Source organism: Dromiciops gliroides, chromosome 4, assembly GCF_019393635.1.
Source record: "Dromiciops gliroides isolate mDroGli1 chromosome 4, mDroGli1.pri, whole genome shotgun sequence".
In the NCBI taxonomy this organism is placed as follows: Eukaryota; Metazoa; Chordata; class Mammalia; order Microbiotheria; family Microbiotheriidae; genus Dromiciops; species Dromiciops gliroides.
Window position 1 is genome coordinate 399,838,989 of NC_057864.1, and position 18,681 is coordinate 399,857,669.

Sequence of the window (18,681 nt, forward strand, 5' to 3'; positions counted from 1 at the left end):
GCCTCTGAAACATACTGTGTGACCCTGGGCAGATAATATAATCTCTCAGTGCCTAAAGGGACTCTTTAGAAATTGGGGGGGGGGGAAGGTGCCAACCTGCATTGGTAGAAGGAGTTCCCTCTACAAATAAAATCACAGGTCCATCTCTTCTCCTTTAATTCATCTTTGCCTGAAAAAAAATTTGATTTAATCATTCTTCCTTCCCCTTCCCCCACCTAACCTCATTTCTTAGTATATTTTTACTTTGCTTTTAAGTAGCCAAGACAATATTTGATTTCTACTCTGGACACAGTCCCAATGCAGTGAAGGAAGTTTTGAAAGCCTCTCGAAGTAATTGCACGTCTGTTGAGGTTTATTTACTAACAAAGTAGAGATGAATTAGTTTTTAGACTAACCTAGTCATAGAAGAAAGGAAGCATTGTAGTCCATAGAAGTTGATCTTTTAAGACTTTTAAAGCTGGGGTCAAAGGCATGTAGGATATGGGGTAGAGAAAAAAATTAAAGGGGAATTTTCTCTTAGTGAGACTGAAATTTGTGCTCCTTCTAGAATGTGACTTGTTGCCTGTATTTCTGTGTTCTTTCTCCTGGTTAACTGAAGATTTGTCATTTGATCTCTCTTCCGGCACCCTCAGCATCTTTTGGATCCGGTTGTGAAGGCCAAGATCTAGGCTTCCTTTGCTATCTTGTGTTCATAATTCCTTATTATTTGGCGTCATGATTTCACCACATGTTTAATTTATGACCCCAACAGGACTGTGTTTTCCTATAAAAAGAAAGACCACCTTGAGTAGGGAGAAACTCAGTTTTATTTCTCACAAATGGGATAAATGGAAGAGCTATGAATGTGTTTTGGCTCTTTCCATTCAATTAAAATAAATCACAATAACAAAGAATTTTTTGAGAGCTGGAAGGGGCCTTAAAAAATCATCCAGTGACTAAGCTAACTCTTTAATTAATCATCTAGTGACCAGCTAACTCCTTTATTTTACAGATTTGTCAGTCAGGAAGGGCAATTAGGTGGCACAGTAGATGGAGTGTGGGCCTGGAGTCAGGAAGATTCGTCTTCCTGAGTTCAAATCTAGCCTTAGACACTTACTAGCTATGTGACCCTGGGCAAGTCACTTCACCCTGCTTGCTTCTTTTTTCTCATCTGTAAAATGAGTTGGAGAAGGCAATGGCAAACCACTCCAGTATCTTTGCCCAGAAAACCCCACAAGAGGTCATGAAGAGTCAGACATCACTGAACAACAACAGTCAATAAGCATTTATTAATTAAGCACCTACTAACAAGCACTGTATTAAGTGCTGGGGATACAAAGAACTCAGCATTCAACTAAGGAAGTCAGCAGTCAATGAACATTTATTAAACCCCAACTGTGTGCCAGGCACTGTGCTAAGTAATCACTGGGGATACAAAGAAAGGCAAAAGACAATCCCTGCCCTCAATGACCTCATAATTTAATAGGGTAGGCAACATGCAAACAACTATATATAAACACAATATGTATGGGATAAAGTGAAGCCAGTCAATAGAGAAGGTCAGGATCCTGATGGCCAAGGGTATACAATTGGGAGATCTGGAGCTACCCCAAGTCTAGCGAAACAGAGAATATAATGATCTCTCTACCATACAGTGTGGGCAGTTTACGATTTCTTTCTCCAGATCATTTTGTAGATGAGGAAATTGAGGCAGACCGGTCACTTTAATTTCTCAATGTCCCAGATTAGAAGTTACTGAATCGATATGGATCTGGATTGGAGGAGGAAATTTCATCATCAGGAATTCCCTGTACTAATGAAATCACAAATAGTTTCCCATGCCTCCCTGCAAAAAGATGTAAAGCAATATGGTTTATCAGAAAGAGGCCCAGGATTATGGATTGAATAATCAAATGCAGACTCTATTACCAACCCACCCAAAGAGTCTGTCAAGTAGCATTTCTTAAGTGCCTACTACGTGTCAGGCACTGGGCTAAGCACTGGTTATACAAAAAGAGGCAAAGATGTCCTTTTTTCTTCCCCCAAAGGAATTCACAGACTAGGGAAAGTGGCAGAACTAGAAAAACAGAGAACAGAATACCCACTGACCAGGACTGAATGAGAGGAATGGTAAAAGTGAATGGACAGGGGCAGCTAAGCGGCACAGTGCATAGAGCGCCGGCCCTGGATTCAGAAGGACCTGAGTTCAAATCCGGCCTCAGACCCTTGACACTTACTAGCTGTGTGACGCTGGGCAAGTCACTTAACCCTAATTGCCTTACCAAAAAAAAAAAAAAAAGTGAATGGACAAAGGATTCTGATGGAGACTTAGAATGAATGACTGCAAAATTAGGAGGCATTTCCCATGGAAAACCTTTCTTAGTTTTTTTTGTTTGTTTGTTTTGCGGGGCAGTGAGGGTTAAGTGACTTGCCTAGGGTCATACAGTGAGTAAGTGTCAAGTGTCTGAGGCCAGATTTGAACTCAAGTCTTCCTGAATCCAGGGCTGGTGCTTTATCTACTGCGCCACCTAGCCGCCCCTGGAAAGCCTTTCTCAGGAAGAGTGACAGGATGGAGAAGCTTTCAGGGTCTCATTGTCAGTCGGAGAGCATTTCCTAAACACCTGCTATATGCCAGGCACTGTGCTAAGCACTGGGAATACAAATACAAGCTAAAAGAAAGATAGCTTCTGCCCTCAAATAGGAAGGTAATACATAAAAGTATGCTGAAAAGGCAGGGATAAAGAGGCAAAGGTCACTGGTTAGGGGCCATGATGGAGAAGTCTAGAGCATGGCCTAGTGAGAAACAAAGAGATGGCCAGCCTATGCAAGTTCACCAAATGGAGGTTCTCAGAGGAGCCATCCAATATGGAGGCACCCAAAAGAGCTGTCCTTTCTGCTTTGCCCCCACCCCAAGCAGGTGCATGCAGTGTAATTACCAAACCATGCGAAAAGAGAGCCCAGATTTTAAAATCAGACATAGGACTGAGTCAAGATTTCTGTAGCTTTGTCTCAGAGGATGGAACGTGAAAATCACTTAACTTTTTCAAGGAAGTTCGATCACCATATCCTAAGGGAAAGAAGGGAAAAGAAAAGTGAAAGAAGACAAGGGCCAGAGAGATTTCAGTATAGAAACGATGCCTCTTCTTCATTTCCAATAGCTACCATTGGGAGGGGAGACTGTAGCCACTTAACTACTCAGTTGTATGAATATTCTATCACTATCCTTAGATTATCTTTTCAGTAAAAATTTTTGAATTTATTATTTTTTCAAGTAACAAGCATTTATTTTTCTCCCTCCCCTCTGATGCCGGGAGGGAAAAAAAAAGAAAAGAAAATGAAAACCCTGGCAACAAATCTGCATAGTTAAACAAAACAAATTTCCACATTGGCCAAGTCTCATTCTGCATCTGGATTCCATCACCTCTCTATCAGGAGGTGGTTAGCGTGTTCCGTCATTGGTCCTCTGGTGATATATATCCCTTCAAATTAAAACAGCTTCTTGTTGGAGAACCCTCAAGTGCTTATGTCATGAATATAAACGACTTCCTCCTTAACATATCCCATACCCCTTAAATATTTGGCACAGCTGGGAAAAAAAGAAAAGTCCTGAAGAAGGCTCCTTCTCTGAATTCTCTCCAGCCGATGAAGAATATGTTCTCTTCTTACACAATATAAGAATTTTGGTATTTGAGACACAGAAGCACAAGGCCGGGGGGAGGCTCCATCTTCCAATGCCTGCCTGGTATCAGGGGCGGTGTGGAATAGGCAAATGAGGGCTGACTTTGTAGACAAAGACCTGGGTTCAAGTTCCTTTTCAGACTGATACCTGGCTGTGTTACTCTGGGCAAATTAATGAACCTCTCTGTGGCATAGGTAAATTGCAGAGAATATGCTGACCTGCCTTAGGTACAGGGAGTTCCCCTATACCCATGAAATCCCCAGTCTGGTCCCCGCAAAATTACTGTGGCTATGCCATTTATATAGCACTTAAGATTAGTAAAGTGCTTTGCACATATCAACAACTCTGTAAGTTGTTTACTATTATCCCTGTTTTACAGATGGGGAAACTGAGGCACAGAGAGAGTCAGTTACTTGCCCAGGGTCACATAGCTAGTGCGTGTCTGGGTCAGGATTCATGGCCAAGTCTTTCTGATTCCAAATAGAGCATTTTATTCAGTATGGTGAATGTTAATAAAAGTGGATAATTAATATCTGACCATATTAAGAAAATCCTTTTAAAAAATACACCACAGTTCTGTGTGCTAGATAATCTCTAGAGAGATTTCTGGGAAGAGTGCGAGTACATACCCACGCAATCACAATCACACTTCACTTTTACTGAGCTCTGGTGATTTTGCTGGGTGGGATCATATTTTAATCTTAAATTATGTGACATTGTGAGAGAAAATTCTTATTGGTACCCTCGACATGGGGAAAAATAGAATAGTCTTTTTTACTTTTCAAGGTAGCTTCCCCATCATTTTTAAAAAATTCTTTTGTGTAAGCAAACATCAACAAATATGAACATTTCACTGTGTAAAGAATAGAAAAGAGGATTATGTATGGAGCTGTGAGCTTCTGTTATGTATAGGCTTTTTAATACATATTCAATAACAAAACTGCCTTATTTGTCTGTGACCCCTTCTGAATGTCCCCTGCTCTCTTCTGTATATTTTGCAGGACTTTCTTGATAGTTCTTTTTTCTCTATTCTAACTTTTGGAATCAGTATAACCTCCCCTTTCCTCCTCACAAGAAGACCTTTCCTGTAACATACATAGTCAAGTAAAGCATATTGACCCATTGGCCACATTTGAAAATGTATGTCTCAGCATCATGAGTCTGTAAAGCCACAACTGGTCATTGCACTGATCAGAATTCTGAGGCCTTTCCAAGCTGTTTTCCTTTACGTTAGTTACTGTAATCACCATATAAACTATTCTCCTGCTTCTGGTGTCTTCATTCTACTCAGCTCATACAAGTCGTTCCAGAATTCTCTGATTCCATCCTTTTGATCGTTCCTTATGGCCCAATAATTTTCCATTTACATTCATATACATAATTTGTTCATCTCTTCTCCATTTAATTTATGCCCATTTTGTTTCCAGTTTTTTGCTACAACAACAACAAATGCTGCCATAAATATTTTGGTATATGTGGGTCCTTTCTTGTGGTAGAAGCTTAGTAGTTATATCATGGAGTCAAAAAGTATGCACAGTTTAGGGATTAAATTTTTTTTAAATTATTATTGTTTCAGGCAACTTTCCTTTCCCATCATTTCCACAAGAGTCACATTTTGGTTCAGGGTAAATACTTGGTGACTTGATTTCCCTCTCATGTTTTGTGGGGTTTTGAATCGCACAAGAACATTCTTTCCTCCGGTATCCTTCACAGTGACTCCAAGGATCTTAAAAGCTATGTCTGAGCGTCAGTCAGAATTCACCAATTTCAAACGGATTCGCATTGCCATGGGAACCTGGAATGTAAATGGAGGAAAACAATTCAGAAGCAACCTTCTCGGCACTGGAGAATTAACTGACTGGCTGCTGGATTCTCCCAAGCTTTCAGGGGCTACTGAATTTCAAGGTAATAACAGAGAGCTGACCTGTCATGTTGGGTTCCCTTCATCTGCTAACGTAGCCCCTGGGTCTGACCTCTTTTGAGAAGTTATTGTTTCTCTAGAGTTTGGTTCTTCAGAATGTTTTTAAAACCTTGTTGTCATCTTAAGTTTCTCACTTTCCCTTCTCCTGCCTTTTTTCACTCTCTTCTGCTATCTGTCTATAATAGTTGAACAGTAAATGTTGCTCTCTTTCTCGAAATTACCTTATGGTGATGGTCGATATTTCCCTGGCAAATCAAATAAACCAGGTTTTTGTTAAAATGAGCAATAAGCATTTGCATTCCTCCAAAATTAAAGCAATTCTAAATTGATATACAGTTTGTCTTTTTGGTTGTTCCAACTTGTGGAAAGAATATTGGATTTGGAATCAGGGGAACCTGGGCTCAGGTCCTGGTCTTGCCACTTTCTATTTACTTGATCTTGGACAAATCACGTGACCTCTATGGGCCTCAGTTCCCTCATCTGTAAAATGAGGGGAGTTAGACTACATCCTGAATTTTGACTTTACTGGTGTCGCAGACCTGCCTTTGGGAGTCTGTTGAACCCTGAAGAAACTCTTCTCAAAATAATGTTTTTAAATACATAAAATAATACATAAAGGAAATCAATTTCATGGAAATGCAGTTATCAAAATAACAATAAGTTTCACAAACCCCAGATTAAAAATCCCTAGATTAGATGATCCCTAACAGCACTTTGCAGCTCTAAACCTATGACTAATTGCCTTAATATGCCAGTCCATAACCTCAGAACCCATTTAGGATTGGAAGAATGCATTTCTCCTTCCTCCCCCAACCCCTCCTTGGATCTTGCTCTTAATAAGTAGGTCCATTTTCAGTGCCTTTATAGTTCTAGAAGGGGTTAGCAATATTACTCTGCTGTACTATCGTGGATCATACTAACATACTTGCCCTGTGATTATTTACATTATAGACAGCTGCTTCCTTGGCAGTCTTTCAAGGCTGCATTACAAACCCCATTCTTGAACTTTTGAACATACACAGTGCAAAGCTGTTTCTTTTCTTTTTGTTTTTCATGCAAAAGGGAATAGTTTGAGCTTGAAATTCACGGGAAGTTGAAGTTATTTTCCTACAATATGTAAATGGGGGGTTTATTGGAAGTAAATAGTGTACCAGTAAATAATTGTGAATGCATATGAAAATAGAGCCCTATCATCAAGCCCATGAAACTAGTAAGCTTTTCACTGACAAACTCCCTCCCCAATACCATGAAATAGACCCTCTTTATTCTCCTCTAAGGTTATACTAAAATCGTTGCCTTTTATGGAATTGGAATTGGTTTAAAGTGAGTAAAAGCTCTCTGGTTTTCCTTCTCTGAAGCCTTGGTTTAAGAAAACGAAAGAAATGTTGGTTATTACTGCCAAGTTACTCTCTAAAGAAGTGGAAACTTTTAAGCCAGTTAACTTCATGGCTGACCTGTTGGATGAGTAAGCACTTTAAAAAAAAATACAGTTGGGGAGGATTGAGATCACTCTAGCAGAGGCCTCCACTCCACACTTAGGAGTGAGGAGGGGAGTGGGTAAGCTTTCTACCTGTAGACCAGGAGCCAACTGCCTGGTGTTGGAATGACATGACCAGGCTGGCTAAAGTTCAGCAAATTGCCAAAGGGCTTGTAATTTCTTCTTAACTGTTCTTGGTTCTGGAGAACAAGAATAGAGTGGATAAATAAATCCATGGGGCCCCCAGATCTCACTGTCCTCTCCTCCCCCTCCCTCCCCCTTCTCCCTTCCTTTCTCCTTCCTCTCACAAACCTGAGGTTCATGAACTTTTTATCTTGGTAACTATATTTCGATGTTATTGGCCTCCTTTATGTGTTTTTGTTTTTCTTCTTTAATAAAATTTTTAATTAATGCTTTTGGTATTTTATTTTCTGTTTTGTTTCTTTTTGTTTGTTTAAAGCCTTTTTAGCTTGCCAATGAGTGTGTAGAGGATGCTGTCCTAATGAAGGACTGTACTTGGTCTGCCACCTCATGTCTTAGAGAGTTGTCTATAGCGAGAAAAGTTAAGTGACTTGCCTGGGGTCACACACAGCCATGTTCAGAGGCAGAACTTGAACTCAGGTCCTTCTGACTCTGAGACCAGCAGTATCTATGATACCATCCTGCCTCTTGATAGAGAAGTATTGTTATCATTCAGTTGTGTCCATCTCTCTTAACCCCATTTGGGATTTTCTTGGCAAAGATCCTGCAGTGATTTACCATTTCCTTCTCCAGATCATTTTACAGATGAGAAAACTGAGGCCAACAACTAGTAAGTGTTAGAAGCCCAGATCTGAACTCCAGAAGTTGAGTCTTCTTGACTTCAGGCCCGATATTCTATCCACTTTGCCACTACGTGCCCTCTTGATAGATAAGTACAGTAATGAGAGACAAATCAACATTTTGACTGTATCTGACAGTACATACATCATTCCAGCCCTGTTACCCACTACCACACTGCTGAGAGATAAACAGTAATTCCAATAGAGTCTCTTTTGCCCAAGCTTCACAGAAGTGGCACGATTGACTGATTTTAGTTGCATCACTTGTCTTTCTCTGTCCACCCTGATAACATTTATCTTGGGCTTATGCTTAGTAGGGAGGAAAAGGAGAAAGTCTTCTAAATTAATTAAATATTTATTAGACACACATTGTACCTATACTAGGCTAAGCACTCAAGTCCCCTGAAGGCCATAAAAAACCCAGAGTCTTTGACACCAAGAGCTAATTTAGTTAATGAAATGAATATAAGAAACAATTAAAGAAAAAAAATAGTATTTGTGTGATCTTGTTTACTCATCCATTAAAAAGAGGAGTTTGGATGAGATGGTCTCTTAAGGGGTCATCAGACCTTGCGCTAAATGCAGCATCAGACCTGGAATCAGGAAGTCCTGAGTTCAAATCCAGCCTAGCATATTTACTAGAGACTTATTAAAGGGGTAGAATGATGCATGTACTGTCAGACATGGCCAATGTGTTGAGTGATCTTAGGCAGGTCACTTAACCTTTGGTTGCCTCAGTTTCCTTATCTGTAAAATGGGGGTAATAACAGCACCTACCTCCCAGGGTTGTTGTGAGGATCAAAGGAAATAATAATTATAAAGCACTTGGCACAGTTGGCTGGCATACAGTAAGTACTTTTTTTAAATGTTAGCTTATTATTATTATATATTCCTTCCAGCTCTGACACCCTGCAATTCCAAGTAATTTGGGGTTCACAAACCTACACTCATTTTATCTTTCATGTCTTTCTCCCTCAACTTTCACTTCCCAGATGACAGCAGCCCAGCTGACATATTTGCAGTGGGATTCGAAGAGATGGTGGAATTGAGCGCAGGAAATATTGTCAATGCTAGGTAAGTAACAAGGTACTGTGGTGGGGTGGGTGGGACTGTGATGTGAATCACCTAGAAGCTATCACCATTAAATGAACCAAATACAAACAAACAAAACTTACCTGTAACCCTTTAAATTAATTATTTAATTCAAGCATTAATTTATTTAATTTAATATTAGGCTTAAATTTCTTAAACTAAAAATTCAATTTAAATTTTAAAATTTGATGATTAAATTTAGATTTCTTTATTAATTATTTGGGTTGGTTAATTTTAGTGCATAAAGCATAGTGTTTCAGTCATTCCCTCTTAAGTTGCTCATCAGAATTTTTAAGGAACCTGTTTAACATAAACTGACATCATAAGCCATATCTGATAGTTTGTTGTCTCAGGGAGGGGGGGGAGGGGGGGGGAGGGAAAGAGGGATAAAAATTGGAACCCCAAACTATAAATAAAAAAGTTTATTGTTTTTTTTTAAAAAACCACCATAAACTAAAGTGGCCCTGTCTCTGAACTGATGGGATATAGCTGTACCTGATTCAGCTTCCCCAAAACCAAAGCAATTGCCCCCAAAGGGATGAGAAGGGGAAAAAGGAAGAGAACAATGATGATGAGAAGCATTGCATGTGTTAAAAGACCATATTGCACACAACACATATTGAGGTAGAATTCACTCTAACACCCAGACACCCAAAGTGGGAAGCAGGAAGCTGGCCCTGTATAAATTTGCCTTAATGCAAAAATGGTGGATTGATTTTTCTGCTGGAAGAAGAGAAGAGTTCTGGAGGACATTGGAGAGCCATATAATCTAAATCTGTATTTTATGTTCGTGGTCATATTTGTTTTCAGACTATTTTCTGAGTGAGTTGCTTTATTCAGCAAAGATTTATTATAATCCACAACACCCCCCCCCCCATCTGCTTTCTGCAAGTTATCATGCTGTAAGTGGTAGTAAGGGTAGGATGAGGTGGAAGAAGCTATAGAGATGAATATGACAGCTCTCTGGGTAGGGGAGGGAATACAAGGGGGGAAAATGATTTAAAAAGGAAAGTTCGGAAGGAACCAGGTTATCAAGAACTTTACATGCTCAATAAAACATTGTGGGTTTTGTTATTGTTGTTGTTTTAATTACCATCCCTTGCCCTAAAGAACTTGACTAACTGGGGAGATAAGCCTTGTGCTTACATAGTTTAATATAAATCAGCATGAACTCAGTAGTGAGAGAGAAAGAGAGTGTGTATTTTGAAGACCAGAGGGAGAAAAGTGTTCTTATTCTTTTTTGTATTTTCTTTTCTTCTAGCACTACCAATAGAAAAATGTGGGGAGAGCAGCTTCAGAAGGCTATCTCAAGGTCTCATAGATACATCCTGTTGACTTCAGCCCAGCTTGTGGGTGTCTGCCTTTATATCTTTGTACGTCCTTACCATGTCCCATTTATCAGGTGAGAAAATTGGGTTTACCCACAGAATGACATTTTTGTATTTAGGAACCAGGGGCTGGTTGCTGATATTTGTACTCTCTAGTTAACAATGGCTTGCTCCATATTACAGCCTTCACCAGGATTGACTATTTTTTTATATGGGATATATATATATATATACACACACCATAAATGAAAGATTAGGTTGCATGATGCTAGAGGGGAAAACAAGACTCCTCTTCCTCAGGCAGCTGACCTTGGATTTGGAATGAATTATAACAAATTGTCCTTGGTATTTAAAATCACATCATTAATTTTGGAAAAAGGAAAGGGATCCCTTGTTGATTTTTTTTTTTTAACATAGACTCTATGACCAAGAGAGTTCCTATCTGAGCAGGAAATGGCAATTCTTTCATCTCTCTTTAAAGGAGTTCAAAAATATGTTTGGCAGTTGGAAAGCTTCTGCAGCTGTCATCCATTATTTTTTCCTGAAAGTGAAAATCATCTAAATTTCTAAAAATAGGAATTTTAGGAAGTTTCTCTTCTCAGCAGACTATATCACCTCCCCATTCCCATAGACTACAACCTCCTGGAAAACAGGGATCATTATCTTTTTATTTTTGCAACTCAAATGCCCAGCACATAATAGACTCACTTAACAGATGCTTGCTGAATTATTCTACACAGAAGCATTCATTGTTCTTTATTTGAGGAACCTACTCTTGATTTCATTCAAGGCATCTACCTCATTTGTGATTGAGCCCTAGCCTCGGGCACATCATCTGAATCTTCTCCTGACTCTTCCTGGTTAAAGTGGTTTATGGATGGCCCCAAAGGGTTAGAACTCAGGATTTTTCCTCCCTAATTAAATATGTTTGTACCTTGTTGAATACCTCAGCCAACATCCCTAGGGAACCCTAAGGACACAAACCAATAGCAGCATTGCTTATTCTTGAACATCCACAGGCCTACTTTCTAATCCTTTTCCGTGGTAAAGGGTTTCAAGAGACTAAACTTTGAGTGTTTCCCTCTACCTGGATGTCCTGTGGGATGATGATAATTTTTAATGTGACTGAGCTGGCTGCTTTAATGTTCTCATCTGAAAGCAAATGGTCTTGGTGAGAAAGCACAAAGCACAGATGATTAGCAGCTGTGCGTTTTAGAGACATAGTGTAGGATCACTGATACCTGTGCCCTCAGTGAATAAACAGTCCCTTTGGCCTCAGGCTTGTTGAGCACACCTGTTCCCCCAGATGTTACCGTCAAGTTATCATCTGAGTAATAACCACAAAGCGACAGATAGTTGACTCTGTTATACCAGGGGCTCTCTCGGTCAGTGGCTTCCTCTCATTAAAATGTTTGAAGCTAACATACTTGAAATGGCATAGATTTGCTCACTGTCTCGCATGTTCAGATTACTGAAGACAAGAACCCTCACTCAACAGAGGTTGGTTTGAAACCACCTCTGGAAACCGTTGCAAGTAGCCGTCATTTTCCTGGTTCTCTGAATATGCCGTATTTTTGTATGGACGCTCTAAATAATGTCATTCTGATTAAGTGCTCCCAGCAGTATGAATTCATCTTTTTGCTGGAGGTGGAATAGAGTGGGATCAAGTTATAAAAGGCAGGTACAAAACAAGAAGTAATGAATCCTTAGCTTCTTCAGTTTTATGAAATACCTTTTGTGACACAGGCCTTGGTTAAAAGTGAGCCTCATCAGGGGCAGCTAGGTGGTGCAATGGATAAAGCACTGGTCCTGGATTCAGGAGCACCTGAGTTCAAGTCTATCCTCAGACACTTGACACGTATAAGCTGTGTGACCTTGGGCAAGTCACTTAACCCTTACTGCCCCCTCTCCCTCAAAAAAGTGAGCCTCATCTAAAGATAACTGAAATCCTACTGTCCCAAAGGGTACTTTATCATTTCCGCATGGAAACCAGTCATCAGGAGAAAGGACATTTCTTTATAATAGGATAATACCAAATGGAAAGTCTTCACGAGGGTATAGTAAAATGTTACTTGGTTACTGAAGATGTGATTGGGAAAATGTTACAAAGGAAGTTTTGGATGCTCTCTTTTATAATAAATTCCCCGTGCCAAGTAGGTGGTTTGGGTTTTTCCTTTCTGTACATAGAGAAATCAAACTAACTTTTTTCCTTGCTGTTCTTGGGTCCCAGGGATGTAGCAATTGACACGGTGAAGACTGGCATGGGAGGAAAAGCTGGGAACAAAGGCGCCGTTGGCATCCGATTTCAATTCCACAGCACTAGCTTCTGTTTTATATGTAGTCATTTGACTGCTGGACAGTCACAGGTCAAAGAGAGGAATGAAGACTATAAGGAGATTACACAGAAGCTCAGTTTCCCCATGGTAAGAAATTCCATGTACAAGAAATTGAAATTTGGTGGGCGAACCCTTGAAACTGGCATGGGGTATCTGGTGCCTGGTGGAGTGTGATAATGGTGGTGGTAGTAGGGGAGGGAGTGGCATACATTTTATTTGACTTTCTGGTTGTTTCTGTCCACTGAGCTCCTTCTATCTTTGTATGTTTGTCCTTTGTCTTTTCTATCCTTTGTAAGCCTTATACATCATTTGTTTTACTTCTCGAGAGATAAAATGCTGGAATGGGAAGAAATTACCTTCAAAATACATCAATAGGGGCAGCTAGGTGGCACAGTGGATAGAGCACCAGCCCTGGAGTCAGGAGGACCTGAGCTCAAATCCAGCCTCAGACACTTAACACTTACTATCTGTGTGACCCTGGGCAAGTCACTTAACCCCAATTGCCTCACCAAAAAAAAAAAAAACCCAAACCAAAATACATCAATAGTTTTGTAACGATTGGAATGACGCCACCTGCTGGAGACTTACTGTAGAAGAGTTCCGCCCATGAAGCGAAAGTCTTTGAGGGCAAGACCAGGAGTCTTTTCTTTGGCGTCAGGAAGTGATGCGGGCTAGTGGGAGGAGGAAGGAAGAGACTGGCGCTCAGTCTCGCTCTCTTTCCTGAGGACGCTGGTGGAGAGTGGAGCTAGAAATGCGCTCTCCCTTTAATAGATAGAAATCTAGGCCTTTCTCTCTCTCTTTATCAAATTCTTATTGTCCTTAATAAATGCTTAAAAGTCTAACTCTTGCTAAAGCTTATAATTTATTGGCGACCACTCATTAGATATTTTAGACAATTTAGCTAGAATTTTAGCCCTTAACAGTTTGTGCTGACATTTTGTACCTCTTTGCAAAGAACCCTTGAGTCTAATTAGGATAAAGTACAATTGTCCCCAAGAATCAAAATTTTTATGCATCTCGGCATCTATTAGTATGGCTGCTATTCCTGAAGGACTCAGAGAGGAACATCCGCTGTAAAAGTTGATTGAATTCATGTTTAAGAATCCTCTCACCCCATACAGAAGTGCCGAATGGGGAGACAACTGGGAGAAACTGACCATAACGTGCACAATGTTGCCCTCTAGTGTAGGTATGGAGGGTCATGGTGTTTTCCTAAGGAAGCAAGCACATTGTGCTATTTGAATTAGGATTGTACTATTACTGTCCTTATGAGAATCCTGGGTTGTTCCCAGGTCTTACACTTATCTATCCACATATTCCCCTGATGGATCTTGTGACCAAATTATATGGATGAAGTCTGTTCATGGAATTGAATTATGTTGATATTGAGCCCCTGGCAGTGACTTTATTGTTCCTGTCTGTACTCTTAACTGGGTTGTATGTTGGATATGAAATTTCAGTGCTGAAATTTCTCTTCATTATTTTGTGCTTTGGTTGTATTGGATGCATTAGATAAGGAAAAATACAAGTTAATTTAGGAGATAGTTTAGAATGTACTTTGTACTTTCCAAATTCTTCATCACAGTTTATTTTTTTTAATGCATAGTTTTATTTCTTGATGAACTTTTGGGGGGGGGGAAGTTATCTTTAATGGTCCATCTTAAACCTTAAGATATCAGATTTTTAAAAATTCTTTTTTAAAAAGTTTTTTGTTTATTTATAATTATGCAGTCATATTTACTGTATACATACAATACTTATTTGAAGTTGTGTATAGGTTAGTAAATATATACACTATATATATAATAGAGTTTATAGCAATTGTTATTAATGGCATAAATAAATGCATGCTATTTTTTTTTTTACCATAACTAGCATTTATGTAGTGGTTTAAATGTTTGCAAATTGCTTTATTTTATCTTATTTGGTCCTCACAACAAGCCTACAAAGTAGGTGCTATTATTATACCCATTTTATAGATGAGAAAACTGAGGCTGAAAAGGTTAGGCGGCTTGCTCAGTCACATAGTAAATGGTTGAGATAGAATTTGAAGTCAGATTTTCCTTACTTTCAAGTTCAGCACTCTATCCACTGAACCACCTAGCCCTCCCCCAAGGAAGCAATGGCATAGTTTCTCTCTTAACAGAATAATTTATGTGTATATATGTATACATAACTACATATAGTTTTGAGTTGGGTGGTCTCCATTGAATTTTATGTAAGTTTATAATTAATTATAGCTGAATGTAATAGCATATAGTTATATAACAAAAATAATTATAAAAATATATTACACATACATGCATTCAAGCAGACATCTCATATGGTTATTTTTGTTCTGCCTTACCTGACTAGATTTTTTTAAAAACTAAGGTTGGGATCCCCCTGGGGAGAGAGTGCAGAAGGTCACAGAGAATAGACCTACAGAGCATTACAAACTGGTTTTAGGTAATGTGGATGTACATTTAAGAATAACTATTGACTTACTTTTGTTTGGGGCACTAATAAACTTGGTGGTGGGAAAGGGATAATCAGTTACATCTTTCAGAGTAGTTCATATACTGTTTGGATTGAGAAAATTTATAGTGGCAAAAGAGCCACATGACCCTACTTGGTTCCCATATGGACTTGGGAACACCTTAAAACAACTCTATAGCCTATAAGTTGGAAACCACTATTCTAGAGGGTCAAGGGATTTAATCCAGTAAGCATTTATTGCATAGTGTGTGCAGAGCACTGCAAAAGGCTGCATGAGAGAGAAAGTTTAGATAGACTGTCTTGGTCCACTACTGGGAGGAAGGCACATATCCATAGGGGGGAATATGGCATGTCTGTAGGTAATGGTGAGACTAATGCTTAAGAACCAAGTGGCAACAACAAGAGATTTGTAACAATTTCCTTAAACTTCATTTTACTAAGTAATGCTAAGTGCTTGGGTTAATCTGTCATTTTAGGATTTAAAACATATTACTGAAGTTAGAGGAGAACACAGTGAAGCCTGAGACTGTATTCGTATTCAGATTGTCCAGATTCCAAGTTCAGTACTCCATTCACTAAGAAGGGGAGCCTCTTGGAAAGAAGCTTTGTTGTTATTGTTGTTCAGTCATGTTTGACTTTTTGTGATCCCTTTTTGGGTTTTCCTGGCATAGATGCTATTGATTTGCCAATTCCTTCTCTAGTTTATGTTTAAAGATGAGGAAACTGAGGCAGACAGGGTTAAGTGACATACTAGGGTCACACAGCTACTATGTGTCTGAGGCTGGGTTTGAACTCGGGTCTTCCTGACTCTAGGCTCTGCGCTCTATCTACTGTGCCACCTAGCTGCCACTAAGGAAGCTATTTACATTTAAGTAAATTAATATTAGCTCATAAAATGCCATAGAATTTAAGTCACAACCTTTAAGTCCCCATAGGATTCTTTGCCCATTTATTCTCTTTTACTTCATCATCTTTTGATTTTGCTTTTTTCACTTTGCATTAGTTCATATAAGTCTTGGCAAATTCCTTAGACTTCTTCATCTTAATTGCATTATATTCCTTTGCATTTTTTGTTGTTGTTCATTTCTTTCAGTTGTATCTGGTTCTTCATAACTTCATTTGGGGTTTTCCTGGCAAAGATACTGGAGAGGTGTGCTATTTTCTTTTCCAGCTCATTTGACTAATGAAGAAACTGAGACAGAGTTAATTGTCCAGGGTCACACAGCTATTAAGTGTCTGAGGCTGGATTTAAAATCGGGCCTTTTTGATTCCAGTCCTAGTGCTCTATCCACTGTACTCCCTTATCAGCCCCTCCTTTGCAGTTTATTTACCCATCCCTCTACTGTTGATTTAAGTTGCTTCCAGTTTTTTGCAGTTACAAAGTGATACTTTGAAAATCTTTGAGCTGATACAGAGTATTGAAAATTACTCTCCAAAAAATTCAGCACGTTTATAATTCTCCCATTAATGAAAGAGTGTACCTGTTTCTCCACAGCCTTGCCAGCATGCAGTTTCATTGTTTCGTTATGTTTTTGTTAATTTGAGGGCTATCAAATAATACCTCAAAGTTTAATTTGTGTCTCTTTGGTGCCGTAGATAGACTTTCCATTAGCAACTGAAACCCATTTCCAAACTTGATAATAACTAGTACAAAACAGAACTGGAAATGTGTACTAAAAAGGAAGTTTAGTTTTTTGAAGTAATTAAGTTTTTGTTTTCGTTTGATTTTAAAAAGACTGATTCTGTGTTCCCATGAGTGGCATTTGGGTTGAGCAATTTTATAATGTGGTCCTGCATCTCTCCTCCCTTCATTATCAACCTTTATAAAATATACTTTTCTTAATAGTTTATTTTTCTTATTTGTTTCCACACAACCAGGGAAGAAGTGTCTTTTCTCACGACTATGTATTCTGGTGTGGGGATTTCAATTACCGAATTGATCTTACTTATGAAGAAGTCTTCTATTTTGTTAAGCGACAAGACTGGAAGAAACTTCTAGAATTTGATCAACTACAACTGCAAAAATCAAGCGGAAAAGTAAGCCACTTTGAGGGTAGCTGCTTCATTTTGGGCCACTCTTTCCTGAACTGGCTCATTGCAATAAGTATACAGAGAGGAGATTGCATCCTCAAATGACCTTGGAATAAAGCTGGATTTGGAGTTAGAGGAACTGAGCTCAAATCCTACATTTGCCACTTATTATATCTGTGATATCAAGCCAACAAGAATTTACTATGGGCCAGCCATTGTGTTAAGCTCTCGTAATATAAATACCTGGGGTCTCTGCCCTCAAGAAGCTTACATTCTAATGGTAGAAGACCACACATAAAAGGGAGTTGAAAAGGGGGTGGAGGTGGAAAGAAAAGAAGGTACTTGTTCCTGAGCATTGTAGGGTAAGTCTTTGAAAGGGACCAGAAAATCTGAGGGAGAGACCTCGGGGAAGACATTGTTTCCAAGGTATGAAGTCCAGGAGTAGAGGGAACCTCCAGGGTAAAGAGGTTTCTGGAGGCATTCTGGACCAGCAGAGTAAAGAATGCAGCCTAGAGATCAATGAAGGAATGTGATGTTGGACTCTTCGAATTTCACCTTCCTCACTTATAAAATGAAGGTTAGAATAGATGATGACCCCTCTGGCCCTAAACCCTATTTTCCTAAGTGTTTCTAATCATATAGAGGGTATATATGGGGAGCTAGGGTGCAGGGGATAGAACTCTGGCCCTGGTGTCAGGAAGATTCATCTTCCTGAGTTCAAATCCAGTCCCAGACACTTACTAGCTGTGTGACCCTAGACAAGTCACTTAGCCCTGTTTGTCTCAGTTTTCTCATCTGTAAAACAAGCAGGAGAAGGAAATGGCAAACCACTTCAGTATTTTTGCCGAGAAAACCATAGGGTCATGAAGAGTTGGATGCGACTGAACAAGAGAATATATATATATATATGGTATGTGTGTTTATGTGTACACATATACTCACACAAACACCTATTCCTTCCCTACCCTGCCCCTTCTTACCTAACTATAGTATGGCTCATAGGCAAAAATTTGTTCATTTTCAGATCAAAAAGAGTAGTTTCACATGATGGGATACAGTCTGGAAAACTTTGAAAAAGGGTTGACAATTACACAAGTATAAAGTTACCTTTGACTCTAGCTAAGCAGGGAAGGATTTGCCCAAGTAGAAACTAGCTTTGGCTGCTAATGTAATAAAGTTCATCATGCCTGCAAATCTCACCAATAGGCATGGTATGCATGGTATTTTGTTCTACTTTATTAAAGTCATTTGTAACTATCAAAATGACCTTATGGGATTTTTCCGTACTTGGGCAAAGACTGTTGGGCTAGTAGGGGTCATAAAGTAGACAGTGTGGTTTGGGGAGCCTTGATTAAGTCTGTCAACCATGTGCATGTGCAGGGGCTGAATACATTCATAACTACGACCCTATGTACATTCATAATGCATTGAACATAGAGGATATTTTATTGATGGGATAGGATGTTTCTATCCCATGGACTTAAATTGCTGGGTTGTATTTCTAACGATTTTCAAAATATATTTACCTGGAGATTTGAC

General features: G+C 39.2%; 1 protein-coding gene across 6 annotated transcripts in view; it reads left to right on the forward strand.

The window, feature by feature from the left end:
- The window catches only part of SYNJ2 (synaptojanin 2), a 150,781-nt gene that overhangs the window by 102,715 nt on the left and 29,385 nt on the right, over positions 1-18,681 (forward strand). For all 6 annotated transcript variants that reach the window (XM_044000382.1, XM_044000383.1, XM_044000385.1 and 3 more), the window contains 5 exons: positions 5,372-5,563; positions 8,870-8,951; positions 10,231-10,371; positions 12,528-12,720; positions 16,990-17,148. In XM_044000382.1, coding sequence (XP_043856317.1) covers positions 5,372-5,563; positions 8,870-8,951; positions 10,231-10,371; positions 12,528-12,720; positions 16,990-17,148 — 767 coding nt within the window. The remainder of the gene's footprint in view (positions 1-5,371; positions 5,564-8,869; positions 8,952-10,230; positions 10,372-12,527; positions 12,721-16,989; positions 17,149-18,681) is intronic.